This window comes from Columba livia, chromosome 4 (assembly GCF_036013475.1).
Source record: "Columba livia isolate bColLiv1 breed racing homer chromosome 4, bColLiv1.pat.W.v2, whole genome shotgun sequence".
In the NCBI taxonomy this organism is placed as follows: Eukaryota; Metazoa; Chordata; class Aves; order Columbiformes; family Columbidae; genus Columba; species Columba livia.
In genome coordinates this window covers 76792643-76815116 of record NC_088605.1, presented here as the reverse complement: position 1 = coordinate 76815116, position 22474 = coordinate 76792643, and the positions used below count along the sequence as shown (strand labels likewise).

The 22474-nt window shown below is 39.9% G+C and overlaps 1 protein-coding gene across 3 annotated transcripts in view; it reads right to left on the bottom strand.

Moving 5' to 3' along the window:
- GRID2 (glutamate ionotropic receptor delta type subunit 2) overlaps nucleotides 1-22474 on the bottom strand; it is a 565730-nt gene that overhangs the window by 441323 nt on the left and 101933 nt on the right. For all 3 annotated transcript variants that reach the window (XM_005498033.3, XM_065062416.1, XM_065062415.1), the window contains one exon: nucleotides 17510-17665. In XM_005498033.3, the coding sequence (XP_005498090.2) occupies nucleotides 17510-17665 (156 nt within the window). The remainder of the gene's footprint in view (nucleotides 1-17509; nucleotides 17666-22474) is intronic.

The window sequence follows — 22474 nt, the reverse complement described above, 5'->3', positions numbered from 1 at the left end:
CCCCAGGTTTTTCTGCTCCAAATAGAACACTGCCAGAATGTTATTTAAGCAGTGCTGGGAGAGCTCATCGCAGTTTAGAAACATGGCCACTCTTCAATAGACAAACCAACCAAAAAAACCCATACACAAAATAGATGTATTTCACAAAGGGATTTCAAGTCACCCACCAAACTGGGAGAGAATAAGTCTTCCCACTCTATTTTTAAGCTCTACTGTTAGCTTGCTTAAATGAAGTCTGGCATCGTGCATTAACTGTATTTGTGCTTCCAGACGGATGGCAGTAACCAATAAAGAACAAATCCAGTCAGTCCATTAGCGAAGGTTTTCTTATTACCATGCTAAAGGCTGGAATGGTTGATGTCTGCAGTCTGTCAGCTTCTCCAGCAAGATCCGATCCCTCAGAAGATGGTACAAATTGCTCTCCAATTGACCCACTCCTCTGTACATAGGCATAAATTATCTCATTGAAATATATGGAAGGTCAATAACAATTGAAATTGGATTTTATGCATGTTTATCTCATTCCACAATTAAGCCTCAATTGTTCTACATGCCCATAACAGTGCTTGATGATGTCTCTGACAAGAAAAAAGCCCAAGCCTAACTGTGTTTAATTAAGAAATCCCTACACTCCAAAATAGATGGTTCCTTAAATTAGACTTCTAAAATCACCATGAAAAGTTATCAGTGCGGATGTAAAGACTCATTGTTTCCAATTATAATGATTATGAGAAAAGAGGATGATCATCTTAACAACAAACCAGACAATGAGAATAAGCACACGCTCATTAACAACACATCAAACAAGTCTGATAGAGTAGGCTGGCTGAGTAGACTTTTATGGTCCTCCTAATAAAATATTTGTTGAATTCCCCAGTAGGTATTAGTGGAACAGACGTACAAGCATGAAAGATAGCCATTTGGTCAGGCAAAAAATGTTTTCTATTTCATGTCCCTGTGACTAACCCAGCAATATCACTCTCCTGGAACCATTAACAAATTCCCCTCTGACTATTATACTGCAAGCAGGAAAGGAAGAAACCAGTTTCTACACATCAGTAAAGCCCACATGATCTACTTCTCTCTGAACAGCCTGTCTCATCAAATAGGATCTCAAATACAACCTAAACCTTATACGGTACCAAAAAAAATGACTGTTCAGAGATCGTTTTGTCTAATTCAATATCCATCCACCTGCAGATGAAAAAAAACCCACCCACACTATTTGGTAATATACCGGAATGCTTTACAGACTTGAGGAGGCATAATTCTTATTCTAGCTAAAAACGTAGGGATGACAAGATGATCTCCGTTTGTTCCTTCAAACAATTTGGCTTTTGCTCTTGAATTCCAGATAAAGAGTAATAGGTAGACAAAAAAGGTAGACAAATAGAATTAACTGAGTCAAACGCATAAAGTCCAGAGCGGGCAAGAAGAGCAAGAAGAGTTTGGAGAAGAAAGACATGGAGCAAAACAGCAGCTCATGGGGACCTGGAAATCGAGCGGAGCTTGGGGAGGACAGGAAGCCACGTGCAGCAAATACAGATGTTGACCGGCATTTTTCCTGTGTTCACATCTGCTGCCCAGATGCTGCTAGAGCTGAGGCATCCATCTCTACAACTCTTTGGAAGTTCTTGCTTTAGCATCATGTTCGTTTGATGGCGTGAAAATAATCACCTTCATCCCAGTAACGCAAGTTTTGGCAACATGGCACGTAGCTATGTCAGGACACGGGACATTTGTACCTTAGTAGAGCAACAAAAAACATTACTCATAGATGTTGAAGATGGAAACACAATAGGCATTCTTAACAGTTTCTCATCGGTCACCGCTTTATTAGTATACCATTGCTGCAATCAAGACGTGATTGCCAGAACCTCTTCTGCAATTCTTTCCACTTGTCCACATCATAGCTATTTTCTCACCTTCTCTCTCTCTATAGGGAGAATATTAGGAAACTTTTCCGTTTCCATCAGCTCTTTGTATCTTCAGATGCTTGCCCTGCGCTGCCAGGTATACGCGTACCAAGTCGAACATGAAGTCTTCCTACAAGCACATAGAGCAATGAATGAAGTGATGAGATGAAAGGAAACAGCAGCTCCTTCAGCGTAGGAGTATCATGCGGTGGGAAGGTGTCATAAAATATGTTCCTTTAGTCTAAAACTGTTGCGCTGGAAGAGTGAGATAACAGAAAGTTGCCTGCAGTTACATTTAATGATATCCTGAATGTCACTCATTCACAGAAAGTTGTTATACATCTCAAGCTTTGGGTTCGGTTCTTTCCCAGGGGTGCGGAACTTATTCGGTCTGTGGATCTGCAGAGAAAGCACGGGCAGAACTGTTCCGGCAGATGAGAACTTCTCATCTCCAGTCCTACAGTTCCTTATGGAAATAAATTCCTCTTACTCTGTGTCGAACTCACACAAATCAGTCTAAGTAAAAACTTAGCTGGAAAAGTGGCTTAAAGCACTACTGATATACGTATGACAAAGAAGTAACATCTAAATACGCTAATCAAGCATTACAAAGTGTTGCTAAGCCTCCTGTTGGCTGCAGTCTTGCATTCTGTTTATATACATTGCGGTGCATAAATGCACGCTGATATCTTAAAAACACAGAAATAAAATATGCAAAAAAAAGGACAAGAAATTATTTAGTACCGAGACTGTAGGCAGCTTTGGGGACAATTCTCAGTAACCGCTCTTCACACAGCTCTCTCTACGTGTTATAGTTATTTAATAATACATAACGTTAAAGCTTCTTGCTTTAAGAGCTCCTGCTTGAGGCCTTACACCACCATCTTCTAAAAATGTTTCAAAAATCATAAAATCTCCTGTAAAACTGCATTTGTACCTAGACAATTTGTCAGAGAGCTCTTTGGTTATAACTGAGAAGGGTAATCTCAGGGGAAAAAACCTATATCACGAATGAAAGAGCCTAACGCTGGCTGCCTTTTGCCAGAATACCACGTAGGAGTCTGCCGCTTGCTTTAACCACGACTGCGACATTCACTAATGCCAGTTTTTAAACCAATGCTTCAGACTCTGAATTATTCTTCCAACTACAAACACAGAAATCCCTTTGCACAAGTGTTAACTGTCTCTGCATGGTGCCCTTCAGGCCTCTTGATGTACAGTTCAATTAAAAATGAAAGAAAGGCACATTTCAAGCAGCACTCTGTCAGTCAGCCCCCATTTAACCAGGGGATGCTCTTCCCAGTGCTCCCAGTGCGACGCAGGAGTTAACAGGAGGAAGTTATCCCTTGTGTTGCGGAGTTACTCGGTGGAGCATCCCGCTGTTCCTCCGCAGCCCTGCGCTGCAGTGCGCACAAACGAATTACACACCGACTGCTCTTCATCTGAAAGCACTAGTTCATCGCATAAAAAATTACAAATGTCAAATGGCGTAAGCGTAATGAAAATAAATTCACTCTCCTTTGATTTCCTCTTCGTATTTTGAATAGGTTAGTGCACTGCATATGCTGTAATAATACGATTTCCAGCGCGCCTTCATACCTTGTTAGTAGAGAAAAATATATTGCGCTGTGTGGTAATGTCTTGCAAAGACAAATATTCTTTGGGGAAAGGAAAGGGAAGAGTGATGGGCAGAAGAAATTATAACTGAATAGGCAATAAAAATTAAATAACATTCAAAAGAGATCAGTGACTTAGGAAACAGCCACAACTGTAGACAGTTTTGACTGCAGCTTATTACTAATGTACCTGTAATAATAATTGTAACAATTGCTAGTAGGTGGGATGACACAACAGTACTAATACAATTCCCAATCAATTTTCTCTCCTCCCTCTCCATCTAAATCCTGACACTAAAAATGATGCCGCAGATTTCGTGGTATTAACAGAAAGAATAATTGAAAGAATTTAAAAGCTTGGCAGAGAAATTTCTTCAAAGTTTTCTCCTCTAAAGCCAAACACTTGAGTTGACTAAAGCCAAGCGCCCCAGTTGACTTCAGCTTAGTACTGCGGATGGATGGGTGAACAGGGAGGCCCCTGAGTGCTTTCTTGGCACGTTGCCATCAACTAAACGGAAGCTGGTAATTAATAACCTCTATCTAAACAGTATTTCATACAGAATTGAACTGTCTGACAAATGCTGTGGCTTGATGCTGCTGAAATGACTGTGACCTAATTTGAAATTAGTGTTTTCAATGAAATCGTCCCCTGACCCGTTCTATGTGTATATTTTGGCTGATGAGGGGGTGAAAGGAGGTACAAGGGCATTTGATCGGGTGAGTCACAACACACCCACGCTTGGTTCTGGTGATTCTCATGTCAAATATGTTAGAGTTAAGCAGCCTGAAAAATCTGCCTAGCAAGGAGAAAGTTAATGAACAAAACACCAGCCTCCTGCACATTGTACAGAATGTGTCAACTTCAGATAAGTAATAATGACTATATTCATGATTCTGGCTTCCAAAGACTAAAAAAATATACACCAGAAGGATAAAAACAATAAAGAAGATATATCAGTATAGAAGCAGGCAGGAATCCTGGAAAGACTCACCTACTTTATGTCAAAAATTTTGCTTTAGACCCTTTGGCTAAAGGTTGTAATGATCAACTTCACACTAAAATAATCTTGCATTTCAGGAACCTTCAAAAGAATTGAAGCTTTAGAGAAAACATGAAAACAGCAAACTGGGTATTATGTGCTAGTCTAGAACTATAAATTGGAATGAAGATGTAGAAGCAGGCTTGGAAGAAGAAAGCATATTCAGTGCCTTTGGTAGGGATGTATCCAGTACTGGGACACCAGCTTTGCTGACACGCATCTTTTTAAGCAAACGGAGGCTCAGATCTCCCACCAATGTTACCAGATGTACAAAAAAGCAAGCGCTCAGCCCTACTAAAGAAACACTGTAAAAACAGTACCTAATTTCTTCTTAAAGTGATGTCTGTTTTGGTAATCACAGCTTGAGAAAATGTGAGCGGTACAATTACACACCGTAGATAAATAATCTCTTTGGGGCAACTTTAATTGCTTTAATTTAAGAGATTTTTCTATCCAAGTCCAAACTTCAGAACATTTATTAGCTGGTTGAAAATATTTTCACCTCAGCACCTAATTTGGGGAACGCAGATTATTTTGCTTCATAGAATTGTCCCCATCACTTCAAGTCAGGAAGAACATATCAAAAGGCATCAGAAGTCCCAGGGTGTGTTTGTTTCATCTTATTTGTGGTATCTTTCACAACATGCAATCCACACAGGGAAAAAAATGCCGTCTTAGAAGCCCACATCCTGCAGGCAGATGTTGGATTAGGAGACATAAATTTCACTACCATCAACTTTACACGCTCCCTTTTCATATGGGCTGGTTTTTGTCCCTCCATTTCTCAGGCACGGAAGTTATAACTTCAAAATTATAAGCTCAACCGCTTCCAGTGACAGAGAAATTAGAGGAAGCATTCAGCCACGTTCAGCAAGCCCTGGTAGCCTTTATTCATCCCTTTAGGCTTTGTTTCCCCTCCTGGAAACATTTGAAATGAAAAGGCAGCAGCTGCATAGTTTGAGCTCCCCGTTCCTACACCGGGTGGGGGTGACAGTTCAATCCAGGTGAGCTTTTGACTGATACGCTTGTTTAAGGCTCTGCAAGATCTCCCAATGAAGCCATTTCCGAGCATCTTAGGATTGCCCTACAACCAATTAAATTACCATGTTCAGCGCTGCTGAAGTTGTTATCCTTCACCTTCGAAAACATTAAAAATGCAAATTAAATATGCATTATATTAAGTGAATAAAACATGAAGCTCTCCTGCCCTCTTACAATAATGCAGAGCAAGGAGCAAAAAGTGAATCCGGCAATAAACCTGGTCTTGTCTATCCTGTATTCATAGTTTTAGTTGGAATGTACAGACTTAATTTGTTTGTACAGCTATTGAAAACAACCAGAATGTGATGCCACATAAGTGGGTGAAGGGAATGGAACATATCCATGGCGCTCAGGGATGTCAAATTCTTGCTGCTCAGGTGCGGTGCCTTTCAAGGGTAATCAGATAAGAAGGCTGGGCTGCTACAAAGAGTGGGGAAAAACAGCACTGCCGTTCATCAGAGGATGCATTGTCAGCATCTGTTTACATAATTTCTGGAAGCAACCTCATTCATCAAGGAGAAACGCTTGCAAGTCAATAAAGCTAAATGCCTGTTATCCAGGAACGTCAGAAGTTAGCTGCGGAAATAATTGCTATTGTGCCGGTACTAAATTTTGAAATTTGAAATAGTGGACCTTTTCTGCAACACTAAAAATGTTACTATTGCAATAATGAAGGAGGCCAAGCACGTAACTATAGGGCTCTCACCATGATACCAACCAGCACAAAGAGAATAATGACAAATTAGAGAGGTGATAAAGAGTTTGAGGACAGGTTAGAACTGGTACCAATCAGCCTGATAACAGTATAAGGCTGAGATACAGTGCAGGTACGCTGATGACTAAATATATATTTTATAATATATTTTAGAAGAATCCAAAATTAGGTTTTGTATAAACCGCTATTTACCCGGAGAGGCAAAACAGTGTGAAATGACAACTCTCCCTAGAGCAGCTCCCGGTAAGATCACAAGACAGTTTGTCTGTAAGTAAATCTTACATAAATTACTTATTCTGCAGAAAACTAAACGCTGTCCAAAACCTTATCTTGCATAGGCAGAGAGCAAAATAAAACACCAAAACCAAAGACAGGAAAATACCACCCCCAGGAACATTAACATGTTTCCCTCTGCTCCCTCCCGACCCTTTTTCTTCCACCTTCTCCAAATCAAATACCTTGTTTACACACATGACAATATTAAGCAGCAAGAAAACCTAAGTGGCCTCAACAGTAAGGAATGGTTTGGGTTTTTTTTAGGTAGTTTTGCTTTGGTTTTTTTCCCCCCTATAAATTCAGGCAAATCTTCGTCTCAGAAGGTCTGAACTTTGTATGTCTTAGATTCGACCTGCATGGTAATTTATTCCAAAATAGCTATTCCTAAGTAAATATTTTCACGGACAACGTTCACAGGCAGCAGTCCTTGCAGACCACAAGAGATGACAAAAAGACCCGATTAGAAATAGTTATTCCCCTTTCCAGTTCATATCCTAGCTTAACACAAATACATTTATCTGGGTATAAAGTGCTGATATTTACACTTAAAACACTTATGCTCTATATAATTCTATAGCAAATACAAAATATTATATTTAACTTCCATGTTTCTTCATCTCCAGATTCAATTTAAGAAACCATCGGATTGCAGACTTTGAATGAGATCTAGAAGAGCTGACAGGCAAGCTATCAAGAGCGGGTAAACATTGCGAAGTTTACCTTCATCCATGTGTAACATACAACTCGGGAATCATATTTTACTTTTCCCTAAGTCTGATATTTCCAAAACTGCAATCTATTCTATCTACATATATATATATTCCACCTGCCAGATGTAATGGCTCTGCACAACAGATACTTCTGCCAAGTGTTTTTTATGCCAGGTAAAGCTTTAAGAAATGCCTATTTCGAGTGCTCAAGTTGCTGCTAAAATGATAGGTTTAACGGAGAAGATTATTGATGCATTTGAAGATGACATCAGGTATGTTTTGTAGCCTTGGTAACCAGAAGAGTTTTATCACGAGTTAATATCCTGTACATACTCACACACATCTCTCCCCAAAACTATTCTTGTAGATTTTTTTTCTAATTGCAGTACTTTATTTTCAATTAATGCACTGCTAAGTATAAATACCAAGAATTTATACAGGTGACCGATTTCAAGAACTATCCTCAGATTCCTTGTATTAGCTGAACAAGAAGCCCATTCCTTTCTCGCCATGGCCCTGTTCAGCCCCCCTGCAGAGCCCAACAGCGCTCACAGCCATGGGGTTCTACTCAGGTCCTATCTTGAAAGTGAGAGATGGACAATTAGCCTTAAACCCTTCATATCTATACACCAATCAAAAAGCTATACCCTCCCCATTGTGGGAGATAGCTTGTCAATTCTATAAATTGAATTTGAGTGGCCTTGGTAGAAGCCACATTAGACTTAATATGCCAACTCATGACAAGTAGGTACATTTCACGTTTTTCTAAAGGTTTCTTTCATTTTCCATTACAAAAGAACCAGGATACACAAATGCATTTTAGAGCTGAGAGTGATATAGTTTACCCTTGTCTGGTAAATATTTACAAGGAAAATAAATTAGTTAATTTTGCATAAGTTCTGCGGCATCACAAGTGAGGCCCTCAGAGGCTGCAACTCTTTCTTCTTCAGGTTCAACACCAGAGACATCACATTTTTGAAAAAGAAAGTAGCTTCTTGCTACCTTCCCTTCCTGCACCAGGTCATGAAGGGATGGGAGGAACAGAAATTGTTTACCTGTAACAAGAAACTGCAATTTCTGAGTGCAGCTTTCTCGTACTTTGTGATGACCCAAGCCTAGTACATCATAACCCTCTTGTCACGAAACTTAGCGTCAGAAGCAAAGCCTCTGTAAGCTTTTACTTGTTTACCTGCTTTTTGTGGCCTGGCACTCTGGAAGGTTGTCCTGGTTTTGCTAAAAACAAGTTTCTCTTTTAGTGAATTTGCCTGTCAGCTAAAGCCTTCATATTAACTGCATTTTCCTGGAGCACCAGATACATGTTTTGGTAAACCTAGCAATGGAATGCAAACTTATTGATAAGCACGGATGGACATCTCGCGAGAGGGGCGACGAGAAGCAAGTGACCAAGAAACTGACCAACTGTGTATAACATCCCATTCACGTGAATACTTCATATAAAAGTGGGAGATCACGAGGATCTCGTCCCTCTTTCCCTTTTCCCTTCTGCTCATGGCCGACATTAGGAGAGGACCTTGCTAGTCGCCCCTGCGAACTGAGGCCTAGTGACAGACTGAATCCAGCTCCAATTGGCTGCAGAGTCTAATCCAGGACTTTGGTTGCCGGCTCTGCAGTTGCTGAGACTTTCAAGATTGGTTTTGTATATTTTGTATTATTTTCTCTATTCTTATTAGTAGCATTAGTAAAACATCTTTAATTTTTTCCAACTCTCTTCACTCTGTGCTTCTTTTCCTCCCAATCGTCTCTCCTTAGTGGAAAGGGGGGAGAGGGAGGGGCAAAAAAGGGGAATGGGGGGGGAAGAGCGGGTCAACGCTACATCTGCCAGGGTTTTAGTGTCACCCCGCAATCTTAACCCTCGACAAAGGTTCATCGTGACTTCAAACTTTCTTTTCTCCAGGTATCACTGGACCTGCAGCCACATTTTCTGCGTCAAGCAATAGGAGCTGCAGCCACCTGGCACAGTCATTCGGGCAACCAGAGGGGTAGGGTGTGAAAACACCACTGAGATCTACAAGTTTCTGGATAAGATACACTCTTAACTAAACAAAATAATGAATGCCAGCTGCCAAAGAAAATTAAGTCACAGATTTGGGATTGCTTAAGCACATCCCTATTGAGGAAAGCCTTCAAGCAGGTGCTTGATTTCCACAGGAAGTTAAGTCCCATGAGTTAGTGCTTTATATTCCTATATAAAGCTCCCAAGCCCAAAGTCACTCATGTGTCAACAGCACACAAGAGGCTCTGCAAAGCACTCGTGCCTATTCCAGGCTCAGAGTAAACGGTGCCAGAGTGTTTTCTGATTACCATCAATGCTACCTGCTGCATCTCCCCCTGCAAGCGCTCCGTTCAACAGCCGCATCCTTCCCACCGCCTTGGTCTCACCTCAGGACTCTCGCACCATTAAGAGTTGCAAAAGATTGGATTTAAGGAGAAAAAGGATAAAATCAGAAGGTCCAATAATCACAGAAGCTAAAGGTAGAGCAACAGTCGAGTGGAATGAGCATTAAAACCCAACAGCAGCCACCCTTTCAAAAAGATCACGTAAAGGTTATGGTTTTCGGATACGATTAGTGTTTTAATAAAACACTGCCTAGTTTCAAAATCTCTACTTTTAACTGCTCTCTTTTACTCAGACTTTTCCATAAATTGATATTTAGTCAAAATTACTTACTAGCGTACAATATAAAGGGTCTAAGTAACAGGGAACCTAGCTAAAATATAATTAATTTCCCCATCTAAGAGAATGACCTTCATAATTCCCTTCAGGCTGCACCTCCAGACTGTCACAGCTCATTTCCTCATTATCAGCATTAGATTTTTAAAACACTACCATCCTCCATGAAGTACATTTTGTCTCTTATTACATACACAGAGAGGAGTATGTTTAAAACTATTTGCATCACATAAATACCCACTTGCTTCAAATACAGATCAGTAAGAAAACAGCCTGTACCCAAAGAGCTAAAGGATTACAACAACAGCTTAAAAAGCCTGTAAATGAAACAAAAGGTATTCGAGGAGGGAAAAAAGAAGAGCGAGGAGGGCTCTAAAGGAAGAATTTAATTAATTAAGCAATTAACTAATTAAAATTAATTGCATTGACTTTTAGACAAGCACAGATATAGACGCATATATCAAATACTGCTCTGTACGCAGTCAGATTAAGTATTTGTACCTGAACCGTCAGGTGAAACAAAGACTTAGTGACTTGCACTTAACTCAGGTAATTTAGTCAGGAAAAGCAAAAGCTCAAATTCGCACTATTTTCTGAGAGCGCTCAGGACGACCCGTATAGCAGAAAACAGCAGAACGCAGCGGTTTATTGCCCGGTGGTCGCCACAACCTGCTGGGAGGCCTGTCTGGGAATAGACATTTCTGGCTGGCCAGTGATGATTGACTGCTGCAGTGATTGTAGTGGACGTTGCTTCACAAAAAGACAGGGAGGAAATCTGCACAGGGTGTCCATTACTTATTTAAGGAGATTACTTTGGAGGACAGATAGCCTAGGGTGCTAGCTAAATAAGTGGCATCTAGGAAGATGAAGCATCTCTCATTTGCCTCGTCTCGATAATTCTGTTTGTTAAGATACCCCCAAAAGCCTTCAGGCACAGTGGCTTTAAACATTTAAATGTACTACTGATATTATTTAATCACATCACAATTTGTATAGCTCTCTTAAAAGTAAACCACTAGCAGCGTGTCAGAGCACATTAGCACAGCAAACCGAAGCGCCGTGTTTAATGGATGAAAACATAGATCGGATACTTGCGACCTGCAAGTGGAAATACGCACACTGCAAAAGCAGAAACGATCCAATCTGGATGGAAAGAGTAAGAAGCAGGGAATATCAGCAGATCTAGCTACTCCTAGTGTAATGTCATAACATTCACTCTGCACTCCACCAAAGGGCATCAAACTTGTCCAGCTATTTATTCATTCAACTTTTTAAAGAGAGATAAAGAGATTAACACCCTGCCTCATTCACATGCTTTTTAAGCAAAAGCCTGGGAAGAAAATTCTTTCAAGCCTATTAAAATTCCTGTCTGTCATTTGAACGCGGAAGCTCTGATAGAAATGTCAAAATCTGCCATAACAATCAACATTTCACCAAACTTTGGCAGCTGACAATAGTGTTAGGAAAATCGCTCCTGCTGCTTTAAAGTCGGGAGAAAGCAGAAGGAAAAGAAGATGGCAGAAGGGTAGCGGGGTAACGTCTGAAACACTTGTCCTCGTTTTGCCGTGTGGTCCTATAGAAACATCTCCAGCCGCATCGTGGCACCTGAACGCCGAGATGCAGCCGAGTACAACAGTGGGATGCTGCTGCATCTCCTGCTCACCTGGAGAAAAGTGGTTTCCATAGAAACACTCGTATTCTTTCCTGAAACCACAACAAAGATGTGCGGCAGTCATAAAGCAGATGTTCCGAGGGGTTCAGGTACTTCTGTGAGAAAGCACAGATAACAGCACCTTCAAGATGGCAGGATCTTGGCTATTCTCCTCATAATCTCCCCCATCCTTAGTAATTTGGAAACCATCCTTCAGAAAAGGCTCTTCAGAAGCACTAATATCTGTACTTTAAATTCTTTAGATTTGCCATCTGGGAATATTAAGGACTGCAGAGGTTTGCACTTTTCTTCAAACTGTGTTTCTCACGTTACTTAAACTGCCTTGGAGGAATCCATTCCTGATGGACTGATTGTTGTTTTAATTTATTTTAGATTTTTTTTAGATGAAAATAAAGGATTTTCTTGGTTTTTTTTTTTTCCAAGTATTTGCACGTCTAATACAGCTGACAGTTTGCTTTCAAACTGGAAACAAAGATAACGGCAGTTGTCTTGCAATTGAAGAAAACATTACTACAAAAATAATTAGGAACTAGAAAACACTGGAGCCCAAAATCCAAAGACTGGAGAGCAGTGGAAGTCTTGCTATTACTGTAACTCCTGTAACACTATGAGGCCTTATTCAAAACGAATCGTGTACAGTTTGCACTACGCTCTAGGTAGATTACTTCCAGCTTAGGAAAGGTCACAACAGCTTTGAAACTGTTGCTGAAAATGTGTTAAATATGCATCCTACTCCTCCTAAACTGAGTCTCTACCACGTGTCCCTTGTGTAGTTGAGTCAATGCTCACTCTTCCCTTCGCCCTGATCTCCATGCAACCACTGTCTTCCCAACTGTCACGATTTTATCACCAAGGCTGTTAGAACTTTCTTCTTGAGCTGCCAACACTTGGATACCCCGTGGTGCATTTATGCAAACTGGAGATCTGATTGATTTTGTGGGGTTAGCAGGGCTGAAATGAGAACAAAGCCCGTGTATCGGGCTTGTCACCCAGCGCTATGAGAACAGGGCACGGTGCCACCGCTGCGGGTACATTATACGGATGTGCAGAGGAGAAGTAATTCAAAAGAGGTTTTTTTGGCCGTATTTCCTGAAGTACTGATGATACAAGCAATTTGCAGTTGCAAACATTTCCAACAGTTTCTGATTTTACAGCGGAGTGTTTTTATCACTATCAAAATGCTTCTGCTCCTCTTCTCCCTTAACTTTTTATAGTATAAATCCTAGTTGACTTTTTTCTCCTAGTAATATCATTTCACAGCAAAATCCATTTTATTGGGAAATAAGAGAGCAAACCTGGAATGAAATGGAAGGGTAGTTAAAAAGTGCAGCCCTGTAAAGGTTTAATCTCAACCTGAACATGTACTGGTTAATAAACAGCACAAGGAAGGCTGAGAAATTTCAAGAAATAAGTGGCATAACATAAAAGAAAGTTTAGCAGCCCATGAAATCTGTGGCTTTAAACAGCTTTCTACAGCAATCAGAGAAATGAGAAAGGACAATCTTATTATATCCATCTAGTCCCAAAGGCCAAAGCAGATGTATCCATCAGGCCATAATTTCTGATCATAAAACTTTGCTTGAATAAAATCCTGCATGTGACCTTCATACATATTGCTGCCCTACAAACCACTGCTACTCCACAGCCGAATCCCATTTAGTTATGACTCACTGCCTTATTTACTTCACTGATCACAATAAGCTTTCAAAAGCCATTACGAAGGCTTGGGTTGGTGTCTGTGAGCACACTCTGGTGACTAACGTGAATGACAAAAAGGTTGCTTTAAAGAAAACACCAAAACATAACAAAACAAAAAACCCCACGTATGCACGATTGCAATAGGAAAACTTGTCAAACAAGCAGATTTCAAAGAGCATTAGTCAAATCTATTTGCCATGCAGTATAGGGAGCCTATAGAAGAATACATTGGATTAACTACACGTTATTTAAGACACATAAAATGTGATACCATCAAAAAACAAGGCAGGAGAAAGGTGCAGGGTTGATATATATATATATATGTGTGTGTGTGTGTGTGTATATCAACCCCAAATAAAAAGAAAATGTTTGTATGAGGTTTAAAATATGGAAATATGGATGTCCTAGGACCCTACAGTGTTACCTCCGGTTCAAGGTACCAAAGCTCCCACTCCCTCCACTTGCCTTGCAATAGGAATTGTGGCAGACGACTATACCTGCATCAATGGAAAACATCTTCCTCCAAATAAATAGTGTTTCAAGAGTATGACTTTGTGGAAAAGTGTTTAGAAGACAAGGAGGGCTTAGAGAATCATTAGCAGTGGATTGAAATAGGGACGTGGTAGTCTGTCTACCAGGGTAACTCAGCAGAGAATCCCACAAGAAAGCACAGTATATTTCATATTAGCCCTTCAGCAACCACATGATCATGTTATTAATGAGAAATTAAGGATTAGAGGAAATAGCAGGCTTTGAACCATAAAATCTGGGCTTTAATTATGAGTATATTGAAATAAGCGAAAGAATAATAAAAGAGAAAGAGAACACAATGATTTTCTGACAAACGAGAAAGAAGAGATGTGCTTATTTCAACTAAATTTCCAAGTCTGTTAAAAAGAAATACAGAAACACAACTTCCCCAAAGTAATGATAGTTTAAGTCTCTTGTAGAACTCAAGACCTTTCGAAGGCCTATCCCACTCCTTCTTAAACATGGCTGTAGACTGAAGTCTCACAAGAAAGGAATATACACTACGATATCTTATTATTGCCGCTAGTATGGATCTGGAATCATAGTTACTTGTCTTGTAGTACTAAAATACCAACTTGCTACCATGCAAAAACTGGCTATTCCTACTTCATTTACTGGCTGCACAAAGCCAACTTAAATTCCTGCTTTTCCGATGCACGCACGGCCACGATATTCTTCCTCAATTACACAAAGCCACAAACACTTTGAGATGCGCCACAAAAGTATTATAAAATATCATGAAAGACTTTGTATTGAAGAAGAAAGGGAAAAGACGAAGCAAAATACCACGTCGGACATGTCCACAGGTGCATGTCACGGGGGCACATCTCAGCAACTGGGCTGCAGCATCATACAATGTCCTGAGTTGGAAGGAACCCACCACAATCATCGACCCAACTCCTGTCCCTACACTGACAACCCCACGGGTCACACCGTGTGTCTGAGGACGTTGTCCAAAATTTCCCTAACCTCAAGAAACTCAATTTCACCTCCTATTTCCACATGCTGGAACGTGCCTAGAAATTGCCCCTGAGGGTACGTCCAGTGGTATTACGGGGCACGTCATTCACAGCCCCACTAGGGTAAAGCCATGCAGCTTCGCCATACAGCCTCACCGCTCCAATCAGAACTGCTAATGAGATGCCCTAAGGTACAAATGAAAGACATTTCAGGGCACCATTATTTATAAAAACGGATTTGGAGGGAAGAACAGTAAGTACTTCACAGCAGCTGATGCTCTGAAATTAATTATCTTTACACCCCCAAAATCCATGTTAAACATCAGGGTGTTCCTGTTTACATTGTTTGGGAATTACTTGTTAATTTTCCTAATAAAACAAAAGTCATAAAAGACACACTGTTTTATCAGATCTTTGCTCATTACTTGTTCTTTTCGGAAATCCAAAATCCTAGGCAAGTTTCTTTACGAACTTCCTCTGTTCACTGAGAGGCATGTTTTAGGCAAACGTACACCAATTTAAAGCTGTTATTATGCCTCTAATGCCTGAAAATTAACACTTTGGCAAACATGAAAAGCTCTTTATTTTTCAAGGCTATTCTGTAGCTTGGAAGAAGTCAAAAACATTAAAAAAAATAAATTGAACCAAACCAAAGCAAACTTCAAGCAATTTATATATAAAAAAGTAATACAAATAAATAGCAGAATACAATAATAAAAGATAATATAATTTATACCCATCAGGCTTTACCTGATTGGAGAGATGATGGCACCTCAGACTTATAGCACTGTTATTATGCTTCCAAGGAAAGGGCATGGAAACAGCAAGTTTGGGCATAACAAATGCCATACACATTAAAACACATGAGATTTAGCCACATTCTAGTATTTCTTTTACATATGGAATACAGAAATAGTCTGTTCAATTATCTTTTTCTTTCTGGTGTTTAGTATAGGGCATTTTGGCATTTATATTAGTGCATTTAAAAGAAACAGATCTTACTGGCAAACACCTACTTGAACTCATCAATATCACAACAGACCTTCTTCCCCCCTACTCCCCTCCACAATGTATGGTAGTAAAACTTAGGTCAAACCTAATCCATTCACATTTCAAATATTGACTACACTAAGATGCTTTCCAAAAATAAAAAAAGCAATAGAAAATTGAAATATCAGGTAATTAATTCCTTTGAAATGTTCTGATTTCCTAGACAGTCCTGCTTTCTTTAAGTTACAAATAAATAAACAAACAATTTGCTTAAAACATTGTTCTGTGAATTAATTTGCTACTGCTCTAAAACAATGATAAATGCTCCTCTTCAGTGTCAATCAATGTTACTCACAGATTATCAGCTAACATTATCCACCCTGGACAAACAGCTTCAATGTTATCAGTGTGGAAGGTTGACGGCACTCATTTCCCCCCCTCTGGATTCTAAAAGTATCTGATAGCTTCCGTTTTTACGTTGGCCTTTTCAGATTGAAAAAGATTGAATTGATTCTGATTTTAATACGTTCAAAATCACTTTTTTTCCTGCTGCAGCCTTATGAAGCCCGAACCGCGAGGCTCCTCATGGCCTAAGCCTATGCATCTGTAAAATGTAACAAAACTATTCCTAAATTGAACGCCACTAATAAAAACTTGTCATATCAGCATTAAAGACCTTTTCATCAACATTGCCTTGCCAATAGCCCATTGAAACAAAACACCTATTGACCTTTGACTTCACTAGTATCAGTGCAACCATGTGCAAGTTTGCTGCTTAAACCTCAAATTCAACCTCAAATGTCAAAACAGAGCCAACAAGGATACAGAAACTCATCAATATTTTGTTTTCTTGTTAAGAGAAGTTTAACAATATATCTACAACAAACATCACCTGTGTCTCAGACATAAGTTATTGTGCCACAAAAGCAACGAAATAACAAATGCTCAGGAAACAAATTTGAAGCCCTATTTCTAAAGACTTTGTATGGCTGTCTTGCCAGACAAGCGCTCAGTCATACCAGCGATTTACTAATCCAGCTCAGAAGGATTTCAAATATTGAGCCCTGTTATCATCCTACAGCTATCACAGGAGCCCAAAGCAACATCCTCATCTCTTGTCCAATAATTGCCGAATGACAGAGGACGGACTGAGTACAAAATCATATTGGACACAGGTGGCTTTCCGAGTCATCAGGTCATCTCTAATCCCTCCTATAAAACAGGTAACTCTTCCAGGTGTATGTGATGAAAAGGTTATCCACACAACCACCTTTCTTTTCCAGCTAAGTGCTGTTAGCTGCACGACATTAAGCCAAAACATAGTATTAAGAAGTTATAAAGTAAGGACAACCGGTTTGACAATAACTTCAAAACAGTCTGCAAAGAAGGGAAGGTGCAAGCAAACTGACTTCTCTACAATTTTTCAAGAGTCTTTACTTATAAAAATGGATAAGAGTAAAGTTTATAGTTTGAGGTCACTACACCAACACGAACCGTAGCAGCTAAATTCAAAAGTAAATGCAATATTTGATATTCTGTGTAAAAAGAAGGCAACAAAAATAACAAATATCTCATAAAACTAGGAAGCTCTCAGGGTAGTATTTTGCAAGTCGCTGCAGAAACAACAGCACGAGATCTATTTAGATGTCCTACCTTCTTGAACCGCTTGAAACGGATTGTTGCCATCCACAAACGTCACTGAACACGTGATTTTCTCCGTTTGTAAGATTTCATCGTTCTGGTTGAGATCAGCAACTGCCATTCGAAAAACTTCCTCATCTTTTTTGGCAGATTCATCAAAAATCGCCCCTGGGGAAAAAAACAAACAATCACCTTGCATCTTTCAACCGCAGTATCCTCAAAGTATTAACCATAAGCACTGAAGACATTTTATGCTATAACATCATCCCTTCACTCATTCCTGAAGAGCAGTTCTCTCAACACAGAGCCCAGAAGCTACTTCACGATATAGAGAATTTCTCAATTTTGATATACTTCAAGACAAAAATTGAAGAGAAGCATTGACTCAAGCTAAAAATATTGGGGAAATCTATTTAAGCACAAACCAAATTATCTGTATAGGAACGTGACCAACTAATTAACTAATTAACTTTCCAAAGGTGCTGTTTAATACACTGAATGAATGGAACAGGCTAGGATATACATTTAACATCCTGTCTAGTAAAAACTAAAAAGTATAAAGTTCAAACGAGGTAAGAACTAGCCTAAAATAGTAGCAGCACCAGGAAAATGAGTTAGAATTGACAACCATGATCCATAGCCAGGTCAGCAGCCGATATAAAACTATTTTAGGTCTACTTCCTATTGGATTTGTAAAAGAACCACTCCAGCTAACTGTCTGACTCTTGAAGACAGTAAATTCGGTTTAAGTGGTTAATTAAAGTAGTGCCTGCTTTTATAAATCCAACAGAAAGCGACTGTTCCGCCTCTTCCCCAAAACATGAAGCCCAGAGGAGCGGGGAGAGCGAGGGTGTCCAACATTCACACCGCCAGCTCCCCACCTGCATTGAAAAACAACTCCAAGGCTAATCTAGAGCTTTCCGCTTCTTTTTTCATTTGCTTTTTTTTAACTATAGCGTCACTTCTACTATCCCTAATTTCCCATTGTTTTCATTTGCCTCTTGTATCAACTATTGATGCAGACATGGCTCAAATCACACTGTTGCGGTCCTATAAAGAACTACATTGTTTGCAACCCTCAAATCCGGGCAGTTTGGATTTTCAAGCACCTTTGAAGATCCCTTTCCAGGCAGCAGATCGAAGACATGGAAGAATAATTGAAAACCAGGCTTCTGAAAGCTGTATTTAATCATTATGAAATTTCTCCATCAGTTTCCAAGTTCATTTATTTTTGAGTGTCTGTTGTCAATACAAAACTGTATGCAGTGTATGTGGAGGCAGCCAAAGAAAATGCTGATCACTGATTGTTTCAGGTAAATACCTGCAATCAGTGCTGAAAAGAACAACAACAAAAAGATTCATTTACAGGAAACGGCTACTTGAAGAGAAAGAAACTTCATTGAGTGTTTATCTGCTTTTGCCATTGACCTCCAACACTTATCTCCCTGCCAGCACCACTCATCCCACATGAGCATCATCTCTTCCTACAACCTGACCGCTTTGACTCCAGCATTTTCCCTCCTGAAGCTGCTGCCATCTGGAACAGCTGTTCTTTACCTCTCCACCTCATTCACCTGTCATCTCTGTGCAAATCTCAGATGAAAACATTCATTTTCTCCCCTGCACCCATTTCTATTTCCCTTGTTTTATTTAGCTCCATAAAGTAAAGTTGCACACTGCCAAGGATATTCTTGGTATGCAAGACGCTGCAAACGATGTCTTCTGCACAAAGACAACTATTGGTGTATCCAGGTAGCATTTAAGGGTACAAAAAACTTTTTTCAAGGGTACACCTTAAAACGTATTTGTTTCTAATCTCATAGAACAGTTCAAACCAAAACCACACTTGTTTCTTTTTGGGGTTACACCTATATCCATGATGATGACACAGCCCCACAAACTGGCTCTCTAAAAAATGATTCCACAAAACTATTTACAAAGACAAGAAGTCTTCAAATTTATACAGCAGTAGGTGCTGTTTTTCTTCCTCTCCCACTGCTCATCTCTGAAACAGGTCTCATGCTTAATATGTCATTTCAAACTATACTCAAAGAGTATTCCCGTGATTGCATCAGGAGCCAACACGCTGACACAGCAACTACTTTGCACCAGTTTCCCCCTCCTGTTTTATTAGCATGTCATTACTTTCAGCTTTATTTCAGTATCTGCATGAGGACAGCACAAATGTAATTCTCTACTGGCTTTTTAAAAGACCCTCAGCACATCAATAATGTCCTGTAGCTTAGCAGAGAATTCTTTGTGTTTAACTACCTCATTCACACTCTACCGTGGCACCAGATATCCTTCCATTTAAATGAATACAGACCAAATCATACAAATACTCAATAAGTTTGCCAAGTACCAAAGAAATAATTAGAAAGGCTTTCCAAAGATCCCTTGTCCTGCTGACCCATACACACAAAAACACAATCCAAATTAGATATTATCAGCTATTTCTAGAATCATTTGCGCAGTCTACTGGAATCAGGCCAGAAAATGTAAAAATGGGAGAGAAACACATCATGACCAAAAGGATGAAGCGTGAAGATATTTAAACCAATGTTCATCTTTCCATTGACTACGGAAGGACAAAGTCCACTGCTTGCAGAGTTTTCAAGTATTATAATTTTATTAACTACGAAAGCATGACATTTCTGGACCTCAGTGCCCCCTATTAGTCTCGGGAAATTAAATACCTTGTTTCCAAGAGGATGGGAGCACGTGGGTTAAACACCATTGTGAACTGAGGTCACAATTCAATTTCAGCACAGAAGTTTGATTTTCACTATGTAACATCATCCACACTTATCTCACTAATAGAAGCAATAAACACTTCGGCCCATAATTCACTATAACACCCATATTTGAGATCCCAAGATACATTTTAGAATAAAATCCCATCTTAATTCTATGCCAGATGAGCGTCTGGTTGGGAAAATTTTATAGAATCCATTAATTTTTAACTGTAATGGCAAATACCTAGCTATACTGTGCACTGTCATTTCTGATTGACTGAATGTATACACACAGCCTTAGAAGGTAAATTATATTGTAATAACATTATTGTCAACAAGAACAAGAGGGACTTGCCATGTCTGCAAGTCTGGCTGTGCTCATGTAGGGATTTTAAGGACACATACAGAGACTTTTCCTTGTACATACAGCTCCGGTTATCCCGGTATTCACCATGCGCTGACACAGCTGGACCCTACAATTTCACTTGCAGTACATTTAAAGCTGCTGTTAAGTTTCTACATTGATTAGGTGCAATCACATCTTGATTTCATCAATAACAGGAACACATGCTTTGCCTTTCTCTTTTAAGCTGAGAAGGTTTTACAAACCCTTTAGAAAGGGTTTACAAACCCCTTGGAACAGGCACAGAAACCTTCGCTTTTGCTGCGGCAGCACAAAGGGAGTGGAAATCCTTCATATCTCCTCTGTAGCAAGAGTTTGGAGCAGATGTGTCCTCAGCTACCTCGCACGTCACACTGCGGGACAGGGCTCGGCTGTCGAGCTCCCAACCCTGGGGACCACGGCTGGTTCTGCGGGGCCACCGTGGGGCTCCAGCTCAGGGCAGATCCAGCCCTTGGCATCTGGAGCCATCAGCCCCATGTGTCTGCTCCCCAGGGGCTCCCCGCTCCGCACCCCGGGGATCTCCGCACTGCAGCGCATCTAGGCCAGGCTCAAATTGTTCAAAACTCCACCTGTTTGTTCATTTTAATTTTTCAAGGCTTTCACAGCTCCCATGATGAGGGTGAAGGAGGCAGCAGACCTGAGAGCACCTTTGCCAGCTCCTTCTGCAGCAAAAGCAACATCCCCCTGCCTGCCAAACTGGATTGCTCTTGCTACTTTAGATACCTCCTAGTTTTACAAGCTTAAGAAATTGAACTAGCTATCAGACACATAAAAGAAAATTATCAGCTTAACAAAGTATTTGTCAACACCAAATCTACACAGACCTATGGAAAGTCCACTTTAAGCAGCACATTAAGACCAGAGGATCTGCAGTGGAATTTCTGGAATATTAGTGATATAAGAATGTTCAAGCAAAAGAAGCATCAGGCCTACTGTATTTTTTTTAATGGACTTTCATGAAGGTCTAAGTCTGACAGAGAAGGGCTGGTATTTTTTCAGGCCATGTTGTGAGCTACCCTTGTAGTTGGACACAACCATTAAGTCAAAGATTAAAGAACTGGATTGGAGAATAAAGAGTTTTCCATTGTGTTTCCCCATTCACACCCAAGTTCAGTAAATGCTTCATACACATGAACCTGACTTCAGGCATAAGAATCATCTCTCCCAGGTGACACATTACAATGAGACTCTGTGCTCACCTTCCACTCATGTGGCACCACTTACTCCAACCACTGCAGAAGGGGCCTCTTCTCGCCATGGGAGTTACACCAAAAATATACATGATCCCTTTTAAAGTTCCTTTTTAAAGTGATTAACCACCTGTTCTCAGTGCAGCTGTATGGCTGGAACATCATGTAAACAATACACCGAGGCCTCCTCTTTGTTGCTTTTTTGTTTTCTAAGTTTAAATATTTGGAACAAAGAGGTGAATGAAGAAATTTACAGGTTTTTCAATCTGGCGAACTGCTCGAGGCAAAGTCTGGTTCAAATACAGTCAAAGCAAGAAAAGTGCAGTTATCTAAACACAGAAAAGTCTCTTCATTCTTCTGCTGAGACATGGTTGGTTTTTAGTGTCCCAGTCTCACAGTAAAACAACCAATGCAGCTCTACTTGTTTCATAAGTCTGTTATTGGTTTTAAATTATTTGACTAAAGAGTATTCTACTATATGACATAGTTTCTTTTTTTGTTTTGGTGTTGTTTGTTCTGTTTTCTCTCTAGAGTATACTAAACAGTTTTAGAAGTATTAAGGTGGCTTGACAGGTTGACAAAGAAAATAGTGACTCAGCTTTTCATGAGCTTTTTTTTTTGGATAGATTTACATAGAATCATAAAACTC